This window comes from Coptis chinensis, chromosome 2 (genome assembly GCF_015680905.1).
Source record: "Coptis chinensis isolate HL-2020 chromosome 2, ASM1568090v1, whole genome shotgun sequence".
NCBI classification, from domain to species: domain Eukaryota; kingdom Viridiplantae; phylum Streptophyta; class Magnoliopsida; order Ranunculales; family Ranunculaceae; genus Coptis; species Coptis chinensis.
The window spans coordinates 106,882,955-106,910,371 of NC_141457.1; the positions used below are offsets into that span (position 1 = coordinate 106,882,955).

At 34.4% G+C, this 27,417-nt stretch overlaps 3 protein-coding genes and 1 long non-coding RNA gene across 5 annotated transcripts; 2 read left to right on the forward strand and 2 right to left on the reverse strand.

The window, feature by feature from the left end:
• The first annotated feature begins 1,912 nt into the window (after nt 1–1,912).
• On the forward strand, nt 1,913–4,691 carry LOC147520186 (RNA-binding (RRM/RBD/RNP motifs) family protein). Of its 2 annotated transcripts, none has more exons than XM_086591697.1 (7): nt 1,913–2,049; nt 2,149–2,171; nt 2,749–2,898; nt 2,979–3,081; nt 3,165–3,314; nt 3,990–4,059; nt 4,189–4,691. In XM_086591697.1, exons 1-7 carry the CDS (start codon nt 2,047–2,049, stop codon nt 4,401–4,403), a joined length of 714 nt encoding a protein of 237 aa, XP_086447823.1. In that variant the 5' UTR covers nt 1,913–2,046; the 3' UTR covers nt 4,404–4,691. The 2 variants fall into 2 exon arrangements, with proteins under 2 accessions (XP_086447823.1, XP_086447824.1); XM_086591698.1 differs by having other exon boundaries at nt 2,982–3,081.
• A 1,192-nt stretch (nt 4,692–5,883) lies between these two features.
• On the forward strand, nt 5,884–7,548 carry LOC147520187 (uncharacterized). The gene is made up of 3 exons (XR_015212520.1): nt 5,884–6,036; nt 6,429–6,483; nt 7,272–7,548. It is a non-coding gene; the product is annotated as an uncharacterized LOC147520187 (long non-coding RNA).
• A 92-nt stretch (nt 7,549–7,640) lies between these two features.
• LOC147520188 (ornithine decarboxylase-like) lies at nt 7,641–10,385 on the reverse strand. Its single transcript, XM_086591696.1, has 2 exons — nt 9,588–10,385; nt 7,641–9,494 (listed from the first exon to the last, which is right to left on the reverse strand). Exon 2 carries the CDS (start codon nt 9,041–9,043, stop codon nt 7,793–7,795), a length of 1,251 nt encoding a protein of 416 aa, XP_086447822.1. The 5' UTR covers nt 9,044–9,494; nt 9,588–10,385; the 3' UTR covers nt 7,641–7,792.
• An 8,648-nt stretch (nt 10,386–19,033) lies between these two features.
• LOC147520189 (ammonium transporter 2 member 3-like) lies at nt 19,034–21,243 on the reverse strand. The gene is made up of 3 exons (XM_086591699.1): nt 20,503–21,243; nt 19,803–20,088; nt 19,034–19,620 (listed from the first exon to the last, which is right to left on the reverse strand). The coding sequence occupies exons 1-3, from the start codon at nt 21,121–21,123 to the stop codon at nt 19,100–19,102; spliced, it is 1,428 nt and encodes a 475-aa protein (XP_086447825.1). The 5' UTR covers nt 21,124–21,243; the 3' UTR covers nt 19,034–19,099.
• Between the last annotated feature and the right edge of the window lie 6,174 nt (nt 21,244–27,417).

A 27,417-nucleotide genomic window follows, 5' to 3' on the forward strand; every position in this document is an offset into this window, starting at 1 on the left:
ACTTGAGAGTTTTGAAAATGGAAGAAGGGAGGGAATGCAAAGAAGTGGAGTTTTTTAGGGTGAAGGGCAATAAAAAATTGCAATAGGTTATTTTGATGTAGTTGGGAGGTGCCCAACACAAAACATGTTTTTTAAGTCAATGACAAACTTGTAATAATTTTTTTTTTTGGGTCTGTCCAACACAAAATGAAAAGTGCCGAGTATCTTTTTTTAACAGTAGTTCTACACCAACCCACTTATTTGACCTACTATTTGAACATATTGATGTGTCAAAAGGCCTAACTATTGATTTACATAAAGATACGTGTCTGCGTATATTGCAATGCAAACCAATATTATCCAAATAGTAAGTCGCAATAGTAGGTCTAAAAAGTAGGTCCGTGTAGTACTAGTGTACTACTCGTTTTTTAAGAGTCCTATTTTGGGTGTTGGGGCATACTCTAGAATAAATAAATAAATAAATTCCAGTTCAAATCACTGGTTCATGTAAAACTTGCTCCATTATTGTTTTTTTTAGATCAATAATTTTTTGATGCTAGCGAAGGTTCGAGCTCCAAACCTTTGGTATCATCCCTTAACGCTTTTACCAACTTTACTAGTTAGCACATGCAACACGTTTGGTTATTTGTTGCACACATGTATATTTTCGGTTTGATTAGTCACTATACCACACGTATTTACAAGATGAGTTAAGAGCTAATATTTTGTGGATGTGATATACCAACCATGAAAAACTACTTTACAAAAATTAAGTTAATTTATAAATCTCTAACCTACTTTAAAAAAATTGACAACTTTTAATTTTTTTTAATGGCTCAAATTATATATTCGATTTTGCAATAAACTCATAGCACTGTTAAACAACATCAAATGAGCTGAAATTTTGTAGATGTGATATTCATGGTTTGTTAGATATATCCACATATAACTAGGTTATAGTTCGTCTTGTAGGTGAAATTGTAGGATATAATATAAACCATCATATATTGATCCCTCTCTATCATTGTGACAATAAAAACAACTGAATAGAAAAATGTTATAATTGCATTACATCTAAATCTAATGTCAATAAAAAGACTGTCTAATAGCATTTCCAATGCAAGTCACTATGAGGGGAAATTAAGAGTTTTCACTTTTGTGGACTAGAAAATACTTGCCCAATGCAAGGGTGACAATGATGGAGATTTGTAACTAAGTCACAACGAGGATAGCAGTTGCTACCGAGATTGTCATTGAGTTGTGAGCTTCGGACGGAATATTTTATTCCATATCGTGTTTTATTTTTTAGGGTTTTTTTTGGACGAAATGGGACTTAGGTTGTTTTTGATTTTTTTTTTTGATTTTTTATTAATTTTCAAACAAAATGGGCCATTTTTTTTGATTTTACAGGGCGAGATTTAAAGTTACAACTGCATTGGACAACATTTTATTGTTTTTCACCACAAAAATAGCAAAAAGGGAAAATACTAAGTGGAGGTGAAAAAAGTGACTTGCATTGGGAATGCTCTAATAATTGAGCCAAGTCAATTCAACTTGGTTGTGTAAAAATCACTTAAATTTATCGATTTTTAATCAAAGTTACGTTTGAACCACCAAGTTCTACATTGAATCAGATTAGTTAAAATCAGTGAAAAAAAACAGCTCTCTATTCAATTCAACATCAATAAACCAACACGGGAGCTCCGATTCGGGTTCAATTTACCGAGTTCAAGTGACTAGTATCTTTTTTATATGATCTATCTATATAAATATTTGAACAAATTAAAAAATAATATTCAATATATATATATATATATATATATATATATATATATATATATTAAAAATAAAAAATAATAATAACAAAATGGTATGAACTACGAAGTGGGAACTGGGCAGTGGGCACATGTTAACCTTCCTCAAATCTAACAAACAGGTCAGCTTCGCTTTAGACAGAAGTCAAAGTATTTTTATTATATATATATATACGTCGTCCAAAGTCGAAAACATTCCAAAATCTCGTGATATTTGTTTTCTAGGGTTTCATTCCTTCCTCCCCCTCTCAACATGGTAAATCATCTCTCTCTCTCTCTCATCTTATTTTATGAATTGATTTACTGTAACTTTACCCGTAATTTTAATTTTCTTTTACCTTGGATCATTTTGCAGGACGAAGATTCACCTCGTGGAAGGTAAACCCTAAAGTTTATCAGTTTAAAACCACTTGGATCTTTCATCTTATCTCAACTATATTCTGTAATCAATTAACAGGGTTATGAGTTTTAAAATTTTCCGTTGTTCACATGATTGGTTTTGTGTCTTAAACGGTTGAAAATACCAGTTTTTGGCAGTATGAGAAGATAGGAAGTTGTCTAAACAGATTCTCCTTAACATAGTTGGAGGAATTTGAGCTGTAATGCATTTGGTGGGAAAGAAGATTAGTAATTTGGTGTCAAGCTATGCTGGGTGTTATGGAAACAAAAATCTTGCTTGGTCTTGTAATATTAGTTGGGTTTGGCTGTGTTTGGAAAGAAAGTTTAATAAAAAACGAGAGCAGAATAATTGAATTTCACGAGTTTATGTTACTGTTTAATAGTATTGACAGGGTGAACTCAACACCCACCCTTGTACCTATGTAACCTTGTTGAGGCTGTTTTGCTTGGCATAGCTGATATCCGTGTAGTGTAACATATTTTGAGACGTAATACCTGATTTTGTATTCGTTAACTGTTTTCATTTTGTCACTTAAATTTATAGTAATTTTAACAGGTCATTCCAATCTCCTTCCCCTAGATCATTGCGATCTCCTTCCCCAAGAGCACCTTCCAGATCGAGGTCCAGATCAAGACCCATTTCCAGATCTAGATCCCCACCCAGGTCTCGACCAAGGGAGCGATCCAGGTCCAGAGACCGTGGGAGGTTTGTCTCGGTTTCATTTTGACTTTTGAGGCATTTTTTTGTTATGATAAACACGTTATCCAAGCTTTGCTTTCATGCAGCAGGTCAGATGCTGTGAATCCAGGAAACACGCTCTATGTGACTGGACTATCTACTAGGGTCACAGAAGAGGACCTTCTGGAACACTTCAACAAGGAGGCAAAGGTTAGTTTGTTAAGAAGCTCCTGGGCGTATAATACATTGTTAGTTGTAGTTGCTATGCTAAAGGATTCAAATGATTTTGGTAGGTACTGTCATGCCGTCTGGTTGTGGAGCCTCGTACACGCAGTTCTCGAGGATTTGCATTTGTAACCATGGACTCATTTGAGGGTGCTGAGCGCTGCATTAAATATCTGAATCAGTCCGTTCTGGAAGGCCGTTATATAACCGTGGAGAAGGTAATTCTTGACTTGTTGTTGTTGAGGGAAGGGTTCTGGATTGGCTTTTCTTTCGTTTTGACTTGGAGGTTTTTGGTTATATTCAGAATACATTGCGTCAGCTATTTTGGCAGCAATCAAAGATGATGAGTTCATCCATTTCGACTTTAGACACACGCCTGATCAGTGGCCAGATTAACAGCTTTTGTCATATGCATCTGATCAACTTAACATAGCAAATATGCCCAACTAAACAACCTCAGCATTCACCTTCAACTCTCAACTAATCAACGGACATTATCAACAAGTCTCTCTAATCGAGAAATAATGGTACCTTACACCTGGCATTCACTTGATGATGATGCTAGACATATGTACCTGGTTTTGCTTGATTATTTTACGCTCGTTACATTTTCATGTCTTCTCGTAGTATCCTTCTGCATGGGGGTGTACAATTGGCCTATTTGTTCGATTAGTTTCTCCATTTCTTCTTACTAGTATTCATATAAGTAGTCTCTAACATTCTCCTATTTTTGTCCTGATTGTAATTATAAACTTTTGGTGTCTTGAGGTGTGCCGGCTATTATGCACTCAGATATTATCTGTTACCTACATACAACTTACATTGCATTTGCTAGGTTCAGAATTTAATTCGAATAAGCATGTGAAGTTTATTGTAATTCTGTTTACTTTCAGTCGAGGAGGAAGCGCCCTAGGACACCTACACCTGGACATTACCTTGGACTGAAAAGTACCAGAGACACTGGTTAGTAATTCTAAATTTGTAATATTTCTTAGCAGTAAATTAAATGTGCTAGTCAGTTATTTCGTACGCAAGTAATGTGTAACAGCTAAATCATATAGTATCTTGTGTTCTGTTTTTTGTTTGGTACAGGCTATCGTGGTGATCATGGTAGATATCGTGGTGGGGGATACGGCCGTGATGACTATGGCTCTCGCAGGTCTCCTAGGCGTTCACCCTTTCGAGGAAGCCGTGATTACTCTCCAAGACGCTCACCTTATGGTGGTAGGTCAAGGAGAGAGCGTTCCAGGTCTCGTTCTTATTCTCCTTATGGTGGTAGCCCAGTAAGGAGCTATGGTCGTCGCTAGTAAAACCAGTTGCGCTTGTTTTCTAGGCTCTTTGCCTATTGTAATCGTTCATCATTGCAGTGGCGTGGACTCGTAGTAAACTATTATCTTTATGGGATTGAGTGCTTTTAGAACCAGATGTTACTGTAAATCTAATACTGCCTATGTTGTTTTAATAGCCTTACTTCTTGCATTTATCCAGAGTTGTGTTTAAGTTGTAGTTTTGTTTTTGTGACGTCTAATCAATGCTACTGAGTGGTATAATTGGGCTAAGAACATCGTTGCTATAAATTTTATTCACAACCAGAATTGTCAGCGTTTCTCATATAGTCATAAGTTTCCATACATGCAGTCTGTCTCTATCTGATGTTGGTATTCATATGCTACATGACCGACTCTATTGAGTAGTTTTGGTTGTAACTGGATGTTGGCTGTATGACTTCCTTTTATCGGGTTGAGATCTTGCAGGGGCCTTGATAAGTCTGGTTTGTGGTTTAGCCGTTTAGGCCTTGCACAGGGAGCCATTAATAACTTTTGGTTGTGGTCGTTTCACTCTCTTTCGATATATCCAGAACTCAAGCCTCGGGAAATGATCTATTATATAGTTGGTACACCTGCCTTTACTTGGGTTCTACTAATTGAACACAGCCTTTCATTCCAACATTAATTTGTTCGAACTATCTGATTGAGCTTTGCAGTTGGGTTCCTTTTTGCATCTATTCTGTAAGATTAGATGGAGTGAGTGTGAGAATAAGAAAAAGTTATCTGACTATTACTTAAAAAACACAAGTAAATGGGAGTGAGGATTTAGCCAGCTTTAAAAGGAAAAAAGAAACTAAAAATCAGAGAGAATGAGGGTAGCCCTCAAACATGGTTTTACTTTTACCAATTATTTTCTTGGCATATGAACATACCTATCCGATATTTTGAGAGATACAATATATCGTGTGGGCAGTGGGCTTGCTGACAGACAGAAAAGATTAGTGTTGGAAATGTGACGATGCTAATGCTTTTTTTTAATCTTAATGTAGCTGTATATGTTTAAGCAGATGAGTCTTTCCTTTTGGCTTGTTGAATTCTTGCTCGATTACCTTTCCAGACGTTCCAAATGAAAATAATTTGGTGAACTTGAATGAACAAAATGAAAGGATTCAAATTTTAGTATAATGCTGAAAACCATCTTGTAATCTTGATCCTTAATGCTGAGGCGATGACACATTGGTTTTTTGGTATAATTTTTTTTAATCTTAATGTAGCTGTATATGTTTAAGCAGATGAGTCTTTCCTTTTGGCTTGTTGAATTCTTGCTCGATTACCTTTCCAGACGTTCCAAATGAAAATAATTTGGTGAACTTGAATGAACAAAATGAAAGGATTCAAATTTTAGTATAATGCTGAAAACCATCTTGTAATCTTGATCCTTAATGCTGAGGCGATGACACATTGGTTTTTTGGTATAATGTATTGTTGTAGATATCTTGTTTCTCACTTACTTTTTTAGATGGTTTAACCTTCGTATGTCTCTCCGTACAAACAATTTATGGTTCTACTACTATATGCACTAGTGCAGCCACCTTATATTTTGACTGGAACTTTTAGCTCGAAGCCCCCTTATATGCACTCATGGCTGAACATCACCTCATCATGGAGAGAGGTAAACTTCTCCGCAGACACATGTGCTCGACAAGGTTGTGCACTAGCTTTAGGAACTAAACGATGGTGGAACAGTAGACCGGAAGTTCTGACAAGGCTCGAGGACCCTGCTACCACATATTATAAATTTACTTCTTATTGAGCTCTTGGAGTTACACTCCAATGACCTGGGCTTTATGTATCTTCTTTCTTCTTTTTTTGTGTTTTTACTTCCATGCAATTTTCCCATTTCTAATTAAAATTACCCTTTAGCAAAAAAAAATTCTCTATTTGCTGGAGTAGAATTGTGTATTATTCTCTCTGGTCAAGAGGAGCTGAGTTCTATCATTAGTATCTTCATGGTGACATATCAAAAACTCTCATGTTGACTCAGTCTTTTTTTTCCTCCTACAGTAATACCTCTTTCTTTCCTAATAAAAGTAAAGCATCTTCCAAGTCTGATTTTCAGGTAATCTGTCTGCCTTTTCCTTGCATCAACAGAAGTTCATAGTTTTTTGAGAAACCGTGTGGATGGCCCTCAAACATCATTATTAGCATCTTATAGTTGTTTGTGGGTGTCAAGTAGTTCCAGACGACATGTTATTATTCTCATGAAGAGTAGTTATAACCCCTTAGCGGATGAGTTGATAGTTTAAAGCTACTTGGCACATTGACTTTCTTAAAAGGCCTGTTAATGCTTTTTAAGTAGAGCACTTTTTAAAGAAAGGATCAAGCCATTTCTGGCGAATGCGAAGTGAAAACAAAACACAACTTGTTAAGAACCCTTATGTCTCTAAACTTAGTGGCAGGCAGGCATTTAAAGTTGTGCTGTTGATATGTGTGACTTTACAAAGGAAAAGCTAACCCGGGAATATTTTGTGATCTCCCCCAGGTAAAGCTAGCTCGGAATATTCCTAGTGACTGGGATAATTCATGAAATCTTAAGATGAAAATATGCGGAGGCCATTACCCTAGGCTTTTTTCTGGAACTACGGGATTCTTGATGCATATCAGCATATGCATGATCATTGACCACAATGTCCACTAGTTGGCTGATGCTAAACTGAATGTTGAGCAGTTTTTATCATCCTAGCATATTATTGAACGTCTAGCAAACTTAAGATCGGCTACTGTTCAAATTCGGTCAAAACCTACAAAATTGTAGGTTATTGTTAAAATCAGTGTATGTATTAGATTCGTTCGACTATATTATGCTTATTATTTATCTTCTCGATTTCATTTGTGTGGCTTATACAGAATATGTGCAGGAGTGATTGGTGAAACGTCTCAGGAGTTGAAAAGCAGTCAGGGGTGAGGTATGGAATTTTAGTATGCCGCTTCGCGTGGAATTTCTTCCACTTCATCTGGCGTCTTTTTCAGGGAAACTTCATTTTCTTTGAAATATCTGGCCACTTGCTCCTGAAATGGTGACATCATATTTCTTAACGAAAACTAAATTAAATCTCTTGAACCCCTTAAATGGGCTAAATATTGTGTACTTGCAAGCCAATATCATGATGCATATTTTACCTTCTGCCGGTTGCTTTCAAGTATTGAAGTAATATCTATATAAAAAAAAGAGTATTGAACTAATTTTTTTGACGGTCAAAATGTTAATGAGAAAAGTAGTCAGAAATAGATTTCATTAAAGAAAAATAGATGCCGTTATATTAGTTCCACTATAGAGGAGTTTCTCCCTTGCAAGAGACAGAAAGAAACTGAAAGCTACTTTGGCCACCCCGACACAATGGTTATGCCTACTTGAACTGCTTCATATGTTAGCTTCTTGTTGGAGTGGAAAAGGCGAGGTAAGTGGAGATAGCGGATGTTTTGAATCCGTTGAAGTTGGATCCCGCTGCAGCTGTGTAGGCTCCCATGTTGGGAAACACTAACCAGTCGTTCACCTGGAGTTCCGGCAGCTGAAATCCAGTGAGCAATGTGTCTAGTGCATCACATGTTGGTCCAAAAACTGTTGATTCATATGTCCTCAGTCCTCGACATGTTGGGTTAGCACGACTAGATGAGCATGCTAAAGGAGTAGCCTTCACAGTTGCATGATCGTATAATATGCAGTTCATTGACCCGTAAATCCCATCGTTGATCCAGTACTCCCTTAGCTCTCCTCGCACACGTTTTCCAATTATGTTGGTGGCTAATGTGAATGATGTTTCAGCAAAGAAACGTCCAGGTTCAGAGATCACCGTCAAACCAGGATAGTTAGCGAAGTAGGCCTGGAGAGCAGCTGTAATGGTGACTGCAGCATCCTCATATTGGTGGCCAACACTGAAACCACCACCAATGTTGAGAATGTGCATATGAGGCATGCCAAGTCTTGTCGCTGTGTCAAACACTGTCTTGGCAGCAGCTATTGCACCGCGGTAAGCACGTGAGTGTGTGGCTCCACTGCCCACATGGAAAGAGACTCCGGATACCACCAGACGTGCGGCATGAGCTGCTTGAAGAAGTGGAGTAACCTCTTCAGGCAATGCCCCGTACTTAGGACCAAGAGGGCATCTTGCACCACCATCATCTGGGGCCTTGAGTCGAATTAGGAGGGAACATTTGGGGTGCCACTTTCGTATCTTCTCAACTTCTTCTCGTGAGTCGAAGGTGGTGAGGTTGACCCCTACGCTAGCTGCATACCTGATATGAGCCTCAGCCTTACAGGGGTTTGCATAAACAATTCGATCTGGTGAAACTCCAAGTGCTAAGACGGCTTCAATTTCAGCGCGGCTAGCACAATCAAAGCCCGCTCCTAGAGCCGCAAGTGCACCTAGGAAGGCAGGCTCAGGATTGCATTTGACAGCATAAAAGGGACGGACAATGGGCATGGTACGCGTCCATTTCTCCATTAGGCTCACTAGAATTCCCAAGTCCAATACATAGAAAGGGTCTTTCACCTCTTGCTTGCTGGAGATGTTGGACAGAATAAAATCTGTCAGTCCATCCTTTGATAGGTTGGTAACCTTCCTACCCTTCACTGCTGTCGCACCCAAGACCGTCTGGAGGCTTGTGGTACCTGAACCCATAGCTCAAAACTAGATAAGAGTATAGGACCAGGTAAAGAATACCTAAAAAAGAGGGATGAAGAAAGGTGGATAGCCCCAGGTAAGCTTTGGATTTTGGAAGTTATTTTCCTTACCTCAACGAGTATTTATAGAAAACGCTAAGGGGTCGCCTTCACCACCATTTGGTGGAAAAAGGATAAAAAGAGGTCTATAATTGAATTACCTTTTTGCGATCTTGGAGAATCAGCACAAAGGTTTGCACTGGGGTAGGTCTCAGAATGCAAATCCAATACTTTGAGAAGTCTAAAAGGAAGGGCTCGTTAATAACACGGGTTCCAGGAAATAGGGATTGTTTCGTTTTACAGTTTTACTCTTTATTAAATATAGAGTTTATTTAGTACACACGGAAGATGTCAGAGGTCCTGAATCTCTTTTTCAGTGTCTTTATTGTGGGAATATTTTGATACGACTACTGCCATTTTAGCGTTGTAGGGCCTATATAACATCGGAACAGCAGCTGTCGAGTAGGGTTGTTATACACTTACTAGGGGTTGCCCGTTCCTACAGCCCGACGATTAACAGTCAAGACACTTACCAAGTCTTTTTATTAGATAGATATGACTTATAAGTTATATCCTTCGCTGGAACTTTTTTGTTTCTTTTTAACCAATGAGAGGCTATTTGATTATAATAGGATTTTTTGGGACATAAATTTATTTACCAAACAAAAACGTAAATGCATGTACAAATTCGCTTGATCGGACTACTCTGGAGTCTGGATGGATATTGATTCGGTCTGTTGAAAACCACAATAACAGTGCCCTTCAGTATATTCAACTAGGAAAAATAAACTTCAGATTTAATCCAATGGTCTTGATGGCGAGGTCTAGATGTATGATAATATTATGTGCTAAGCTTGCCATTTTTCAGTTTACCTATTTTCTTTGTGCTCTTATTGAAGTCTTCAAGATAAGTATTCGCTCTTCGAGTACTGCTTGTGGACAAGGCAAATAATGTAGTCTCATCTCTCACCCTTTATTCTCTTCAGAAAAGCCATATTCTACCCTTTATTTCATTTGGCCCATTATATTTGTCTCCCTTTTAGTCTAACAATGATTCAATTGGGTTTGGGTTAATTCTAAGTTAGAATTTCTAACACATTACAGCCCACCGTTCTCGAAGACTAGACAGGTAGAATACGACTCTTGTTAAGGAGCGCGTTGTTTGAATATTGGATTGTTGGTTTTTTGAACAAGAATAGGAAGCCAGGAAGGTCATGACTCATGAGGCTAATTGGTGTACAGCTTAGAATTTATTCCAAAAGCGAAAAGAAACTTGTCAATTTGAATTAAAAAAAGAAAAAGATAATGAAAGAAGAAACGAATGTAGTTTTTAAATGCCCAATTATCAGCTCTAAGGCTGAGTCCAATAGCTCTCCATTCTTACAAAAGTAGAGTCCAAGCAGGCGGATTTGACTCCCTATCTCAATTTTACTCTCTATGTATAGAGATTAATATTGAGGAATAGAGAGTGTGTTCTGTGCGAGTTAAATTGGCACTGAATGAAGAGAGTGCGTTCTGCGCGAGTTGAATTGGCGCTGAATGAAGAAAATGTGTTCTGTGCGAGTTGAATTGGGGCTGAATGAACAAAACCAAATTGTTTAAACTTTAAAGTGTTTGACTTGGTCTAAGTGTGTAAAGTGTCTGTTCTGAATGAAGAAAATGTGTTCTGTGCGAGTTGAATTGGGGCTGAATGAACAAAACCAAATTGTTTAAACTTTAAAGTGTTTGACTTGGTCTAAGTGTGTAAAGTGTCTGTTCCAAACCATTGGATCCAATTTCGTACTCCTTATATTTAAAAGTTAAAACAACGTTTTTTTTCCAGTTTTGCATATACAAAGTTTGGACCATGGACTCAGCCTAACAAAGTGGAGATAGAGATTTTTGAATAAACAACCCTTTAAATATAAAGGCACCACCTATTTTATAAAGGGCTGCCCACACTCTAAACCCTAAACCAAACAAATCCTAAATTCCAAAAAGGCACCACTTAAGATTTATAACTTTACATAAAAGAAATTGTTTAATTTTGATAGGTTTTGATTATGTTAAGTTGAATTGAATATATGAGCCTTTTCAAACATTGATAAATTGATAATTTTAAGTTTTTAACCATCTTCCATAAAATTGAATAAATGAGTATCTTCAAATGCTTGATAAATTTTATCAAAATGTTTTGCTTTGAAGTCAACATTGATAAAGTGGAGAAAATATTTTTTTTTCTTTAATTCATAACTTAATACGCGATTCATTTGTTTTTGTGTTGGGTTCTTCCAAATTTTGATAAATTATATAATTTAATCACAGGTTATTTAGTTTTTGGGCCACTTTTTAATTGGATAATTTGTAGTTGGTAACCAATTGATCGTTTATTTGTATTTGGGCCAAAATTGACGGTTGCCCATCCATATTTTGTATATTGACACATTTACTCTTAGGACCAAACTCTAATTTACAGTTAAAGTTTGGGGGCCAAACTCTAATTTTGATATAAGACTTGAGCATTTAATAAAATGTCTAAATTTGTTATAATTGCAATTGTATGCTCTAATTATGACGCATCTTTCATGTAATTGGTAATTGACCCTAAATACAATGACCAACTGATATAAATTAACATCAAATTTGCTGCTAATTGGGGTGTATAATTGTATATTTTTGGCACCATTAAACAATAATTTTAGAGTGCTAATATTCTCCCCTTGTTACGTCTATAAGCTCACTCTTAAAAAATTATATTATCTATTATACCACTCTATTCTTCCACCTCTCCTATTAGCATAAGCTTACAACCACCTTTTAGAAAATTAAAACTCTCCAATATAATTGGATAAACTGGTCACTTAAAATATTCATTTTTTTTTACTAACCTTTATTATATTCTAGTTTATACCTAATAATAGCGATTGAATCAACAATAGATTGTTCAACCCCATAACTAACATTGGTAATAAATCGTACGAGGTGTTCTGCAACCTGTCATCTTTATATAGATGTAAGAATCAAGATCAAATTTAGACTTGAGATAGTCCAATTTAAACAATATCTCACAAGTATTTTAGTATAAAAGCTAATGAAAAACAAACACCTTCTAACCTCTAAGTATAACAATTGAATTATCACAACTCCAAACGTGTTCATAATAATATTCGTGCAGTTTCGTTTTCCTCCTACCACAAAAAAAATATGTGTAATGATCGAGACAATTTAATTCGTACAATTATGTAAAAATTAATATTATGCATTTTGTTTTGTTTCTGCCTATCACTTTTGGGTCGTATTTGCGTGTGTATATTAATTAACTTGGCTTAGGTGCAGGATGTAAGTTGGTTAAATTATGGTCGCAAAAAGATTCTTATATGGCCATTGAATCAAATCTTAGATCTTGTAAAGTGCTTGACTATTATTTTGAATTTTTAGTATTTTGTCATATTGCTAATATTAATATTTGTGTTTGGTCTACAAGCAAATTACGTGTATGGCATGTGCAGGGGGCATTTTAGCCATTTCTAGGAAATTATAGATGGAACAAGATGGTTAACTCAAAGTCAACACAGTCAACCGTCAATTTTAGCCCAAACGCAAATAAATATTCAATTGGTGACCAACTGTAAATTATTCAATTAAAAATTGGCCCAAAAGCTAAATAACCTTTTAATCATCTTTTGAAACAATGATAAGAGCAAAACAAAAAAAATATTGTTGGTAATAAATTTTATAAATCTTTCTTGCTTTGATTTTGAATATCGTTAAATTTCATATAAAAAAATGTGTTTTGATTTCAATTAATATACATTTATTTTTACTCAAAATGCTAGGACTCGTTTGTTTTGTGTTTAGTGTGTGGTGCCCTTAGTAAAGTCCTTAGTGAAGTCAGTGGTGTTTATATAATGACCCTTAAATATTTCATGGAGTAACGTACTCCAGAGGAGAAATCGCAAGAAAAAGTAACTCGAGAGGACATTTTTTTTAATCACTCACAAGGACCGGGTAGCTGAAAGGTCAAGTATACCCTTGACGCGAAATTAAAAACGGCTTAGGTCGATGAAATATTAAGTATACCCCTGATACGAAATAATAAACGGCCCAGCCCAACCGAAACGACCTGATATATATATAGTATGAACAATTATTGTTCATACCTATTTGGGATATGAACAATCACTATTCATACATTAATGACAAATGCCTAAAAGTGTATATTTTATATATAGTTTTATATGCACTTTATAATATCATTTATGTTTAATTGCGTATTTTTAACGTAAAACTATACATTTGCTTTATTCCATGACATTATACACATTTTTTTGGTCATAAAAGTTTATTTGTATATATGTGCATGTCTTTGGAAAAGTCTCATGCAAAATATGTTTTATTAATTTGGTTTAATATTTTTTTTGTAGAAAATAAAGATGTTGGTCAAAGCCCAATCAAAATCAGAGCCCATGAGCTAAAGAGGATCATTTAAAGAATCAATAAGTGAGAGCTAATGAAATAAATTATACTATCAAGAATGAAAGGAAATGTTAGAGAATTGATAATTATAGAAGAGAATCAAGAAAGGATAATCACAACTACCATTATATATCCTTATCATTTTCACTCCATTAAATATCTTCATTTCCATTAATCATTTATTCCTTTGATTTTATTATATAAAATCATTCCTTAATATCTTATAATTTTGTCACCATATATATTCTCCCATATCCTCCATATTCTTGCCAATCACTCCATTCATAATTCAAAATTATATCATTCAATTTTATCATTTATTTGATTACCAATTTATATTTCTTTCTCTCATCATGCCTTGATAATATCTTTTCTATATTCTATTTTCTAAATTCTTTTATCTTATATTTTATTCCCATATTCAAAAGATTATTTCCATTTTGTGTGAATATATTATATGCACCAAGATCTTCTTTGTGGAAGCTATAAATAGATAAGAGAATTGGCATTGAGAACACACCCATTCGACATTCATTCTATCTCCATTTTAGTATCAAATTTGTAGAAATTTTGCTTTGTAGTTTTAGTTCATTTAATTAGTGAGGAAGAATGCTCTTGAGTGTATAATTTTCTAAAGATCAACATCAAAGTAATAAATGCAGTTTCAATGTTCACTATATCTCTTGTCTTTAATTATTCTTTCATGTTAATTAATAGCATGGAGGGATAAGCTTCCACTCTATAGTGGAAAGTGAAAGCTCTCCATGAAATTATTGTTATTTTGTTTTTGTCATTTTTGTTAGAATCTATATGCGTTTTTTATGAAATCCAATGATATATATTTTTAATTGATTTTTGCACTAAGGTTAAATGTGCATGATTTCTAACCGTGAAAAATACGGGGTATTTTCCATTGTTAGTTTATTCTTTTTGTTAAAAATCTTTTAGACTAAACTTTATTAGTTATTAAGGGATTTTTGGGATTTTTTGTATTTCTTATTGTGGACATTGAATGCCTAAAAATTTCTCATTTGGAGTCAAATAGAATAGAGGATTTAATTTAATATTGAAATGTTTTATTATGTTCTTCAAGTTATATTTTCCACTAATTCTAGAACTAGCGTTTAAGATTTAGTGAAGTTTCGAAGAAATTTAACAAGAGGTATAAAAATGAAATACAAAAATTATTGTTGGTAAGTTAGTAACTTTCTACCAAGGGTTTTGATAAATTGATCTTTGAAAATTAATTGCTTTAGTTAATCATTATTTCCTTACAAGTTACTTTTATTTTTAGTTTAAACAAGAAATTAGAAATCTTCAACAATTGTTTTAATATTAATCACCAAGTTAGCTATTGGTTTATGAAATATTTTTTCCCCCATTTATTCACTTCAAGATATGGATTGATACCTCACTTACCGCTATTCTAATAATATTTTATTGATTATTTGGCAGTTTTTTAGATTTTTGTTGATTGAAAAGTTCTAGACGACGGAATTAAATATTCAAAGAATTTGTGAAAATCAATTAACATGAGCTATGAATACTCATTGTTCATATAAAAAATCATTGTTGATTGTTCATACCTATTTGGGTTATCAACAATCATTGTTCATACCTCAACATAATGTATGATCAATAAAAACACATATTGGAGTATGAACAATCATTGCTTATACATCAACATGAGTTATGAACAATTAGTGTTCATACCCATTTGGGGTATGAACACTAATTGTTCATACTTCAACATAATATATAATCAATAAGAACATTTATTGGTTGTTCATACCTATTTGGGGTATAAACAATCATTGTTCATACATCAACATGAGCTATGAACAATTATTGTTCATACCCATTTGGGGTATGAACTATCAATGTTCATGTCACAGCCCGAATTTCTAAACAATAACAAAGTGAATATTTGAAATATAAATATCTCAAACATCACTAGGTTCACTTGTTTAAAAACCCAGACTATGACGAAGGATACTACACATACAAACCCTAATAGCCATGTCCTAAAAGAAACAACTTAAAATAACATAATCCCGATAATTATCCGCAACTTCTTTATTAAGATAACATCCTTCCAAATAAAATATCAAACAAACTCTCAGAATAAAATTCCTCACTACCATGTTCTCATGCCATGAAAAAGATAAACTACGTTATTACATTCTTCCAATAAAGAATCAGACCTAAAAGAAAACTAACGAACTGCTCCAGGCACGGATCCCAATCCACCACCAACACATCCACCTCAACCCCACAACAACAAAAATCCAACAAAAACACAAATCAAACAATAAAAAACGCATGCGATTTGGTGCTGATTTTGTCGCCATTAATGGCTGCTTGGAGCTTTCCACAACACTCACAACCTCCCCCGAATCTACACTCAATCCCTCGCGACAATCAATTCGTATACAACCCAAAACAACTACCATACAATTTCAATACCATAATAAAAGAGTTCAAACGAAATCCTAGACGATTTCTACTGTTGGGCATACGCCGCCATTAACAGCACACAAAACTTTACCAATACCATTTCATAGTCTCGCAAATCAATATGATTAACATGTTTATCAATTCGACAGAAAACAACAACGGAAGAATATGCAGAACAAAAAGTACTAAGTGGAAAACTAAGTTTTTCTTCGTTCCATAAAACTGTAAAACTCAAGGTGAGGTGAAGTAGAAAAAAAAATGACTACTCACCGTTTAAAACCGAACAGCTTCCCGAGAGCGAAACCCCGAAAACCCAACGTCTACTGTTGCGTGAAACTGGACGATCTTTCTTGTTCAAACTTTTTCAGTAAAACTCTCCCTTTTTTTTTTATAAACCCTCGCTGTGTTTTTTTTTTTTTTTCTAAAACTCTCGTTTTGTTTTTCCCTAAAAACTCTACGTGAGAAACCCCTATTTTCTGGTTTTTAAAACCTCCCCGAAAACAAGGGTTTTAAACCTATCTACTTACTTACGGGCTTTTATCCAAAAACTACTGGGTATTTATCTCTGTTATTTATTTACATTATTATTATTATTAATATTAATATTATTATAGGAAAATCAATTAAAAGTCGGGGTGTTATAGTTCATACGTCAACATAATATATGATCAAGAAGAACATTTATTGGAGTATGAACAATCACTGTTCATACATCAACATAAGCTATGAACAATCATTGTTCATACTTATTTGGGGTATGAACATTCAATGTTCATACCTTGACATAATGTATTATCAATAAGAACATTTATTGGAGTATGAATACTCATAGTACAAAATATCAGGATATGGATATTTATCGATATTCAATTTCTGGATATGCATCGTGGATATATCTTCCTCTTTGAGGATATTTGACATTGTTTCACATGCAAATATCGTTGATATATCCAAAATATCAATAAATATCGTGAATATTGTGGATATTTCTTGATATATAATGATACATTATTTATATTTATTTAAAATATAATGGTAAATATTAAATAAAATTGTTATATATACAAATTATCGCTAAATATCGTAAAATATCCCCAAATATCACAAATATCGTAAATATTATCGAAATATTACTGATATTTACAGTCGTATATATCTCTAAACATATCGTGATATTATTTATATATCTTTTTCTGAAATATGGATAGATATCCTCAAATATCGCGATATATCGAGATATTTTGTACTATGTGAATACTTATTGTTCATACCTATTTGGGGTATGAACAATCACTGTTCATACATCAACATGAGTTATGAACAATCATTGTTTATATCTATTTGAGGTATGAACAATCAATGTTCATATGAACAATTATCGTTCATACCTATTTGGGGTATGAACAATCAATGTTCATATCTAAATATAATGTATGATCAATAATAACACTTATTGGAGTATGAACAATCAATGTTCATATCTAAACATAATATATGATTAATAATAACACTTATTAGAGTATGACAATCATTGTTCATACATATTTAGGGTATGAATAATAATTTTTCATATTATTTAGGGTATGAACAATCAATGTTCATACCTCAATATAATGTATGATCAATAAAAACACTTATTAGAGTATGAACAATCATTGTTTATATTTCATACCTATTTCGGGTATGAACAATAATTGTTCTTATTGTTGATACCTATTTGAGGTATGAACAATCAATGTTCGTACCTTAACATAATGTATGATCAGTAAGAATATATATTGGAGTATAAACAATCATTGTTTATACTTCAACATAAGATATGAACAATCATTGTTCATACATCAATATATTGTATAAGGTACGTTCACCTATTTAGGTATGAACAATCATTATTCATACATCAGCATAAGGTATGAACACTCATTGTTCATAGCAAAACAACAGAAAGGATAAAGTCGGAAAATATTTATGTCAAATCCAGGCAATTTGTCCTTGAAGGTTATTTTCACTCGAAAATTGGTTTTCCGGGTTATTTTCACCCGAAATTTGTCCTTGTGAGTGATTATAAAAAAAACTATGTCCTCTAGAGTTGTTTTGAATCGAAATTGAGCCTTGGGACCAATTTCTTGTAAATATTTATGACTGGCACAATGTAAACAAAATTATTGTGCAACACTATATTCGAAACAGCCCAAGTGTTTAGATGTTATCGTAGTTTTTGTTTTCGTTCGTTTATTTGTAATTTAAAGCAAATCATAAATATTTTAACTGTTTGGACTTTGGACGGACACTTCCTGTCTTCCTGATATCTATACTGAGGAGTGAATTTTTGCTCCCAGCGTTGGTTCCTCCAAGCGCTCCAAGGACATTTTGAGTCCTACACGGCTCATCTTTTCCACAAAAAAAGGGAAGTTACAACATGCACAAAATCCTCAAAATTTTCAATTTTACTAGTTTGTCCCTCATAATTCATAAAGAAAATAAAAATAAGAAATAAAGAAAATGTAAAGTGAAATAAACCAACAAACGTGTGTATTTCTTCTTCATCTTCTTCCTGCAAAAACGTGTTAATAATAATAATTAATATCATCTTCTTGTTAGCTTGTTCTTAATGCATCTATTATGTTTTTCATATTTTGATTCCTATTTTTTGTTTTGTTTTGTTTCCTTTTCTTTTTTAATTATTAGTTATGACTTATGAGGGACAAACTAGTAAAATTGGGAATTTTGAGGATTTTATACGAGGTGTAACTATCTATTTTTTTGTGGAAAAAATAAAACTTGTGTGGCTGATAATTCCCTTGGAGCGCTTGGAGGAACCAACGTTGTGAGCAAAAAATCACTCTATATATACTAAGTCCTGCCCTTCAATTTTCGTATTATTAGTCGAGTGAAGATCCACACTCTCGTAATATCTAGACAAATATTAAAACTGAAGAAAAGGTAAAACTGGCAAGAATATTGTAAAAAAAAAAAACATGCATAATTTATTCTTTTCATAGTTACAACTTAAAAGAACAGTAAACAGTACACACTATTTACTTTTTTTTTTTTTTTTAAAGTGAACCACTATTCACTTAGATCGATATAGCTTAATTACAATCTAACAACGACAAAAAGAAGGAAGCCTTGGATTCATGTATAAGCGAGAAGGAAACATCTTTTCATCATTACCCCACAATGCATAACCTTCCTCCCCATGCGCTGCATCATCCCCAATCTGTAGATCATCGTCATCCATCCTAAGATTGACAATGAGTCTTATAAAAACGCATATTAGGCTCGTCGCAAGGACGTTCCATATTGCAACAAAAGCTGCTCCTGCTAATTGATAACCCATTTGTCTCAGACCCTCATGAAATCGTCCGTCAAAGCTATAAAATAAACCTGGACCATGAGGAGCTATTTTCTGGTCATAGAACATGTCCAAGTAAGCTGGTTTACCAAAGAGGCCAGAACAAATTCCACCGAGGAAGCCAGCCACCGCGTGTGTATGGAAAACTCCTATCGGATCGTCGACCTTTTGGAAGAAAGCAGATCGTTTGTGTAAAACCATCATAGTGTACCATGGTATTGATCCTGACATTATTCCCATCAGCATTGCTGCCCATGGCTCCACTAACCCTGTAATGCAGCCATGCATACAAGCAGACAGTTAATAACCTATTATTTCGGCATTGGTTTTGAATCTTATCCATAAGATATTGGATATATACTAGATAAACTGCATTGCAAAGAATTCATATAGAAATTATCCAAGTCTATGTTGGGACTTCGGAAATTATATAGGCCTAGAAATGCCTAACCTGCAGCAGGGGTGATACACACAAGGCCAGTTATCATCCCTTGAACTGCACCAATGACAGAACTCTTTTTGTACACGATCATATCCAAGGACAACCATGTCAAGAGACTGGTTGCTGTGCAGAAATGGGTGTTGAGAATAGCTAATGAAGATAACATGTTGGCAGCAAATGGTGCTCCTCCATTGAAACCACTCCACCCCATCCAAAGGAACCCTGCACCTCCCAGCATATGAATTATGTTATTTGGTGGAAAGTGTTGTCTATCATGAGAAATCCTGGGTCCTACCTGATCATCACAATCAAAGCCATCCATCAATAAAGCAAGTAGATTATATGTACAATTTATGGATTTGATAAATGTAATACAAATAAAGATTATACTGACTTACCTCCACCCTTTTTTTTTCTGGGAAGAAAATAAAAATAAAATTCAAAGGCTAGGAGATGGAGTTTTTTGTTCAAGTAAACTAAATTTAGCGTTGGATATTGGTTTTAGGGGGTATGTGTGTGTGTCTAAGTCAGCAAGTATAACCTGCAAAATAGATGCAATGGCTACTGAAGACCTACTCGCTCGACTTTAAAACCAGCCCTGATTGATACTGTAATTTATAATATCATTATTACTATTTGACATGTCTTATTATTTTATGATGGTTACAATTTACAGACGATAAAACTAAGAGAGATTTATAACTCTCACCCAAAAAGCAGCAGTAAATCCAGCTACCCCAGAAGAAAGATGTATAACATAACCACCTGAGAAATCAATAATTCCTCTTTTACTAAAAAATCCATCAGCCCATATAGTGTAAGCTCCAACTGTGTATGAGAACGTGAGCCACAATGGAACAAACAAAATCCAAGCATAAAAGTTCATCCTTCCAAGCAATGAACCAGCAAGCAAAATAACCGTAATGGCAGCAAAAGCAAACTGATAGAAAACAAAAGTTGCCCATGGAACATAATAACCCCCTCTGGATTGTGCCAAGTCGTACTTTCGAGAGAGCGAAAAAGCAGGTTTGTCAAAAAATGGCGTGAAATGACCAACTCCAAAAGACATGTTATGGGCCCATAGAACCCAACATAAGAGGACTGCCGCAAAGGCATAGAGGGCCATGAAAGCAGAGTTAACAGCCCATTTTTTCTTGACCATACTACCATACAGGATTATGAGACCCGGAACACTCTGTAAGCCCACCATAGCTGCTGCTGTTAATTGCCACCCATTATCAGCCTTGTTCAGCCAATCTGGTGCTGAAGGACTTGGCATCAATCCCGTTGGTAACTGAAATGGTGAAGTATAGTCTCCATAATCATCCATCTCAAAGAATGAGAGAGAAGAAGAAAAAAAAAATTGTAATTGCTTAGATGAGTTTGGAATATAAAGGTGTGGAATTTAAGGGAAAAACATAGTTATTATCATAAGGAGGAGTTTATTTGTTTGTTTGGGCGTTGCTATGATCCACTCACATTCTTTGCTGTGAGTACCTCCTGGAATTTTGTCACTTTATGGAATCAAATAGAATCTAGATTTAAAATTATGATGTTGACCGGGATGGTTTTGTATGTGCAAAACTGTAAATACTGTGTCTATAAGTCTATTAAGTCCTAGTCCTTAATGTTTTGATTACAGGGGATGGATGGAGATTATTGAGACCAAAATGATTATCTATATCTAAGGTTCGACTTCAATAACGATCCAACCTAATTCAGTGGCCCCAAGTGTAATTTTTTTTCGATAGGAACTGCTGTTATATTATTCATAAGAATCAGAACTTACAAACAACACACAGCCAAAGAAAATTACAAGGAAAGATAGCAAATACATTGCATACATAACCAAACTAAAACCAACAATTTCTCCAGACAGCTTCAATCCCCTGTCGAATCTTGAATCCACGGCAATCGTCACCTGTCTCCACCAAACTTCAACCACGTCAACTCCATCGATACAGTAACCACAGCCCTCTTCCTTCCGGAGCACAGACCAGAAGGTCCAGAACAATGACCTGAAGGTCCATAACAAGATCCCGAAAGTCCAAATAATCAGATTAGTATTTCCCAAAAGCAACACCCCACCAAGTACGAGGTTTACATTAATTATGACAAATGTGTAACAAGATGCCGTCACAAGTTTTTTTTGAATAGCAAATCAAATTATTCTAAAAACAAACTCATTACAATCAACCATCATTACGTTACTGTTCATAATTTTCTATAATCTCTTAAGGAGCTCAACAGACTGTTGTGCCAAAAAACCAAAAGTGTCGAAATTAAACGGAATAAAACAATGTTGGTAAGCCACACAGACATTTTCGTGTCTCTCTATCTTCTCTACCGCTGCTCTATTTGTTGTTTCTCCCACCTCAAAGACTTTATTATCAAGCCCTACCAATGAAGAGGCTCCAATTACATCAACACATACATGTATGCCCTTAGACCAACTGTATATCAAGACATCTGCAGGTCGAAGTGTCGATCTGTTCTTATTCGGATCAGTAAGAAAATTAACGGGAGTCTCTATCTTCACTTGAATTTCAGCCCTCCAAAATATATCACATAATCCAAAATATATCACATAAGATGTCTTTGACATGATCATATCGATATTTGAAACTTAAAAAATGTCTACAATGTGTTGTATGGGTCCCAAAAGCATCCAATCTATTTTTTTTTTTTTTGCATACAGCGCAAAAACCGATATCAAAGTACAAAAGGATCACGAGACGCTATCGAATAATAACACGATACTCTACCAATGACATATGTTGTCTAAGTCTCTCTATCGGAATAACAAATAGAAATTTTTTTGTATGTTCTGACTACAAATATCCGATGACTATCTTTTGTCGAGCATATAATTCAAACTCTCTCTCAAGACCAACAACATTTTTTTTTTGCCGATAATCCTATCTTACCTATCTTACGGACGTTTTGCTCCTACAAACGTAAGAAACATCCAGATGCACAATTGCAACTCAAGATGTACGCACATCATTGTAAATATATATATATATCAATATATGTAACTGTTTCACCTTGTGTGACTTTTTCAGCATCTGAGATACAATAATACAAGTTATACAACTCATACAATTATAAAAGTGAGTCTTTTTCATTGGAGTGAAATAAACAAGAAAGAAAAATAGAAACATTGATGGGAAACCCTACACCAGACAAAGTTGGGATTTTGAAAAATTGCTTCTAAAGTTGAAATATGTACATTACAGTTCCAACGTTAATAAGATAGTATTGAGTTATTGACATATTTTGTATGGTACCTTAACTGTCAATTATACACGCTTATATAAAACCTAACGGCTGGTTGCAAAGACCGTCTGTCACTCTAAAACTGCTTTTTTACAGACTTAATCGAAACAAAATATATTAATATTTTGATGAAAAATCACATTTGGATAACTACGATTCTATTGCCAACTTCAAGAATATAAATCGTCTGTCTTTCTTGAATTACTTTTTCAATAAATTAACCAATATAAATTTTTGGATTTTTTGGGCTGCAGTAAGATGCTCTTTGTCAGTCTTGTGACATACTTCACCTAGATACGGCTTCCTAAGATTTTTTTTTGGTAACTTACGGCTTCCTAAGATTGCTAAAGCCTGGTTTAGTTTGATTTTCAATTAAGAACTAGGCCACGATTGTTGTACTGCGTACCTGCACAGTTAGCTATCAGGATACCATATTGATGGTGTAGTGTGCGAGTGTGTCCCGTTATGTGTTTGTCAATCTGAATGTACCACAATGAAGGTAAATTGTATAAAAAATATGAATCTGAATGTACTTTTGGTCTATCAAAACTTTGGAATTGCATAAAAAATTCAAAACTAGCTGCAAAGCGGTTCGGCATTCCCAAATTCTGGATTTACATAATCTTTTTCTCTTCTACAGATTTTAATCAAAGAAAACAAATCAAAATTTATATAAGACCTTTTTCCCTTAGCAATCCAACTCAATCTTTCATTCTTATCCCCCAATTCCAATCTACCAATTCTGTATAATAAAAAGTTAAAAACTAGGGAGTGAAACTTTTCTATGGGAATAATTAGACACCATTAGCCCATGGAGGCATGAATATACTGGGGGGGATTGGGGGATGCTACAAAGTTTTTATTCCAATTTTTCGATTAACATCCCGGTAATATATCTAAAAATTAGAAAAACAACCAACTCAACTTATACATACACCATTAGAGGGGGAAAGTCGTCAAAATTTTGATACTCATGCAACAAACCTATGGACAAAAAAATCAAGGAAAAAAAAAATCAAAAGTTTCCCATTTGTATTAGCAATGAGAAGGAAAAAGAATAAAAGAAAGTAGAACAAACAAAAGTATCAGTATTTGCCATATTTACGCCAACAAAGGAGCATTACCACACACCTCCTTACAATGTAAAATCTAGACCGTCTCTCCTTAATTACAGCCAAACATCCACGCTTTTCCGACGATGAAGATGATTCTTCGCTCCAACTTTCGCTGTTTTTCAATCTTGTCGACCCACATTGGCCCATTACCAGCCACCAAAATCAAACCCTACACAATTACTATAACAAAAAAAAAACTTGAAACAAAAAAATCAAAAAGCTCCCGTCATTATATTTTTTCCTAACAAAAAAACGCTCCCGGAGAAGCGACAGCACTTGCCTTGTTTGTTTTCGTTGTGTCTTATCTGGCATTGATTAAAAGAGAACATTTTTTTTTTATTGTTGTAACGGTTATAACAGTTAGTCCACATCACGCGGTTCGGAGCAGAGTCCTTATAGGTTTTAGAGACCATGTGTCAGGTTGTTTGTTGATAAGATTCTACGTTGAATTTTCACTGAAGTTTCTTCGAAGATTATAATTGGAAAAGAGTTTATTTAAGGAAAGTTACTGGAATTATTTCTATTTTAAGGAACATCCCAGTGAAATAGCTGACATTTTAAATATACTAGCATCATGGCACGTGCCTAGAATCCTAACGATGAGCGGATGAGCCCACCAATCTCTTTTATTTTTCAAAATTTACAATCAAATTGAAATTACAATTTTACTCCTTCAACAAGACAAATAAAAAAACAAATAAAAAAAACTGCAAAATTACCAAACTATCTCTGTATGTATCTAGACATGAGACCACCTATGACATCACAATTGATAAAAACTATATTTAAAAGAACACAATTACCATTTTGCTTCTCAAAAAAACAAAATAAAATAAAAAACTGTAAAATTACAACTTTATCTCTGTAACGTACGTGAAAAGTGAAAACACTATTCATTTTTGCAATCTGAAAATGTGTTCTTTGAATTTTGACCAAATTCTTAGCAGAATGCTTGGCTATCACTTTTCAAAATTGTCTTTTTTTTTTTCGATGAACCAATTTTTATTTTTCGAAATTGTCCATACACCACATTTTACCAAATTTATCTTCCTCTTATTTGATTTCATACTTTTGAAAAGTGGTGTTTGGTTCGTGGAGAATTAGAGACATGGTGCAACTGTCGCGTTTGGAACATAAATATGTCGAGTATGAGCGCATGATATGGGTTTTTGGATCATGCTCAATCACTTTAACGTCACTGTACAGGGTTTAAGATGCGCAAACACGGCCAAAGATAGATAATTGGAGCTATAGCCCGAGCCCAATCTCTCTGTAACCGTGAGGGCTATCATTATACTTAAGTCCAGGAGTAAGCCCAATCTCGCAATATTCACGCAAAAGATAAACTCATCAAAAAAAAATTGGGCCTTCTGAATCAAGTTGCAGAAAATGGTTGGAACTAAGGGTGGAATTTGATCCAGGGCTTGGAGCTCGGCTTGGGCTTTTTTCGTTTAAAGTTTGAACGAGCTAAAAGCTCAAATTATCGTGTAACAAATGGTTGATGAAACTTTCGAGCTCAAATAACATATTTATTAAAATGACAAAAACATAGTACTTTCTCGAGCTCAATTTGATGTCAAATTTGACATAGGCTCGACTTGTTTAGCTCGAATTCCACCCTTAGTTGGAACATGTTTGATCCAGTGAAGTTTGAACATAAAATTAGGCAAGTATCTGGTTACAACTTTTCGAGTTCCAGTTTCACCACATAGTACTCTCTGTTGATGTCAATTTTGACATGGAGTATATGTTAAAGTGTACATTATTTTCATGGAGCGAAAGAAGAACCCGAGGGCCAGATTTGATGATTCCAATTTCCAAGAGTCCAACCTATAAAGATAGATAAAAAGATGGGCCAAGTCGATAAAGACCTGAATCATGGACATTATGTAGGACGGTAGGAGTTAGGACAAAGTTGGGCTAAGTCTGCACTCTTCAAAACTTAAGCCCAAATAAAGCCTAGTTATTTGAAGGGTGATTTTGGACACACCTATAAAACCTATAAAAACACTCCCGTACTCCAATTTTAAAATAAATAAATAAAATTTTAAAATAAATAAATAAATTTGTTTAAGACACATTTAAGTTCATAAATTATTATTTATTTTATTAAGTATATCCAAGACAAAACAAAACTCGCCTTTACGAAAGGAATTAGAAATAGTAAAATTGTAAAAATTGGGAAAACAAATAAGTCTTCCTCCTCTTCTCACTCATCAACCATTAATACATTTTTTCCTCATTGCAGCTCTTTGTCTTTCTCATTTTTGTTTGAGAATTTTCCAATTTGATATATTTATACTAAACTCCTTTAACCCTTCTACAATGATAAAGAAGAATAATTGCAATAAGAAAAAAAAAAATCAAATTTGAAGTAATTTCTAGAAAAGGAAAAAGACAATTTGTTTTTTGGGCATTCTTTTACCACACAGATTCTTCAAGATTCCAGAGTATTACTTTCAATTTTTTTTATTTGTTGTTTCCTTTTGGAATGGGTCTCTGTTTTTTTTGTTTTTTCTCTTTCTTTATCCCTATTGGAAATATCTCAAATTAATTTGGGAGATATTATTGGATTGAAGAGGTTATTGGAGTATGACAAAAACTTAGTTAGTTATGGGGTATGGGAGTATTTTTATGGGTGTGTCCAAGATCACCCTATTTGAAGTCACAGTGAACGAACCTAAGTCACTGTTTTGATCGGTCTGCAACTCGCAAACTCTACATCCCCTTTGCCATGGAGAAAACCAAACCCATAATTCTTTAGCTGCATGCCTGCATTATATCTCTATTAGTAAAGTACATCATAATTAACCTGGCCTTTTAAATTAGACCAGCCTTTTTACTACCACCAAATACCCCTAATGAAATATAAATAAAAATTATTCAATGTCTTTAAAAAGGACTATTTGGGTCATTTACATTTTTTATTTCTATTTATACCCTTCAATTACAACACACTCACAAAGGAGTTTTATGTAAATTCGGTCGAAAACCAAATCCTCGCCTATATTGCTATATTGAAATGTAAATGCGGGTAGTCTTACCATTAATACCCACTTAAATGCCCGGGGTCTTAAAACAATTCAAAATTTTTGTTCTTTCAACTTCCCTCCTTTCTTCAAATGTTTGGTTTTCAGATCTTGAGAAAGACTCATTTGTATGTACAAAGATGACAGATAAGGTACCATTTTTTTTTCCACTCCTCATTTCTAACCCCAAACACTCTTCTC

Coding starts and splice junctions, on each gene's coding strand:
- LOC147520186 (XM_086591697.1), top strand. Junction 2,899..2,978: donor AGGTCCAGAGACCGTGGGAG/GTTTGTCTCGGT, acceptor GCTTTCATGCAG/CAGGTCAGATGCTGTGAATC. Junction 3,315..3,989: donor GTTATATAACCGTGGAGAAG/GTAATTCTTGAC, acceptor GTTTACTTTCAG/TCGAGGAGGAAGCGCCCTAG.
- LOC147520188 (XM_086591696.1), bottom strand. CDS start 9,043: ATGGGTTCAGGTACCACAAGCCTCCAGACGGTCTTGGGTGCGACAGCA.
- LOC147520189 (XM_086591699.1), bottom strand. CDS start 21,123: ATGGATGATTATGGAGACTATACTTCACCATTTCAGTTACCAACGGGA. Junction 20,089..20,502: donor GATTTACTGCTGCTTTTTGG/GTGAGAGTTATA, acceptor TGTGATGATCAG/GTAGGACCCAGGATTTCTCA. Junction 19,621..19,802: donor GTGTATCACCCCTGCTGCAG/GTTAGGCATTTC, acceptor GCTGCATTACAG/GGTTAGTGGAGCCATGGGCA.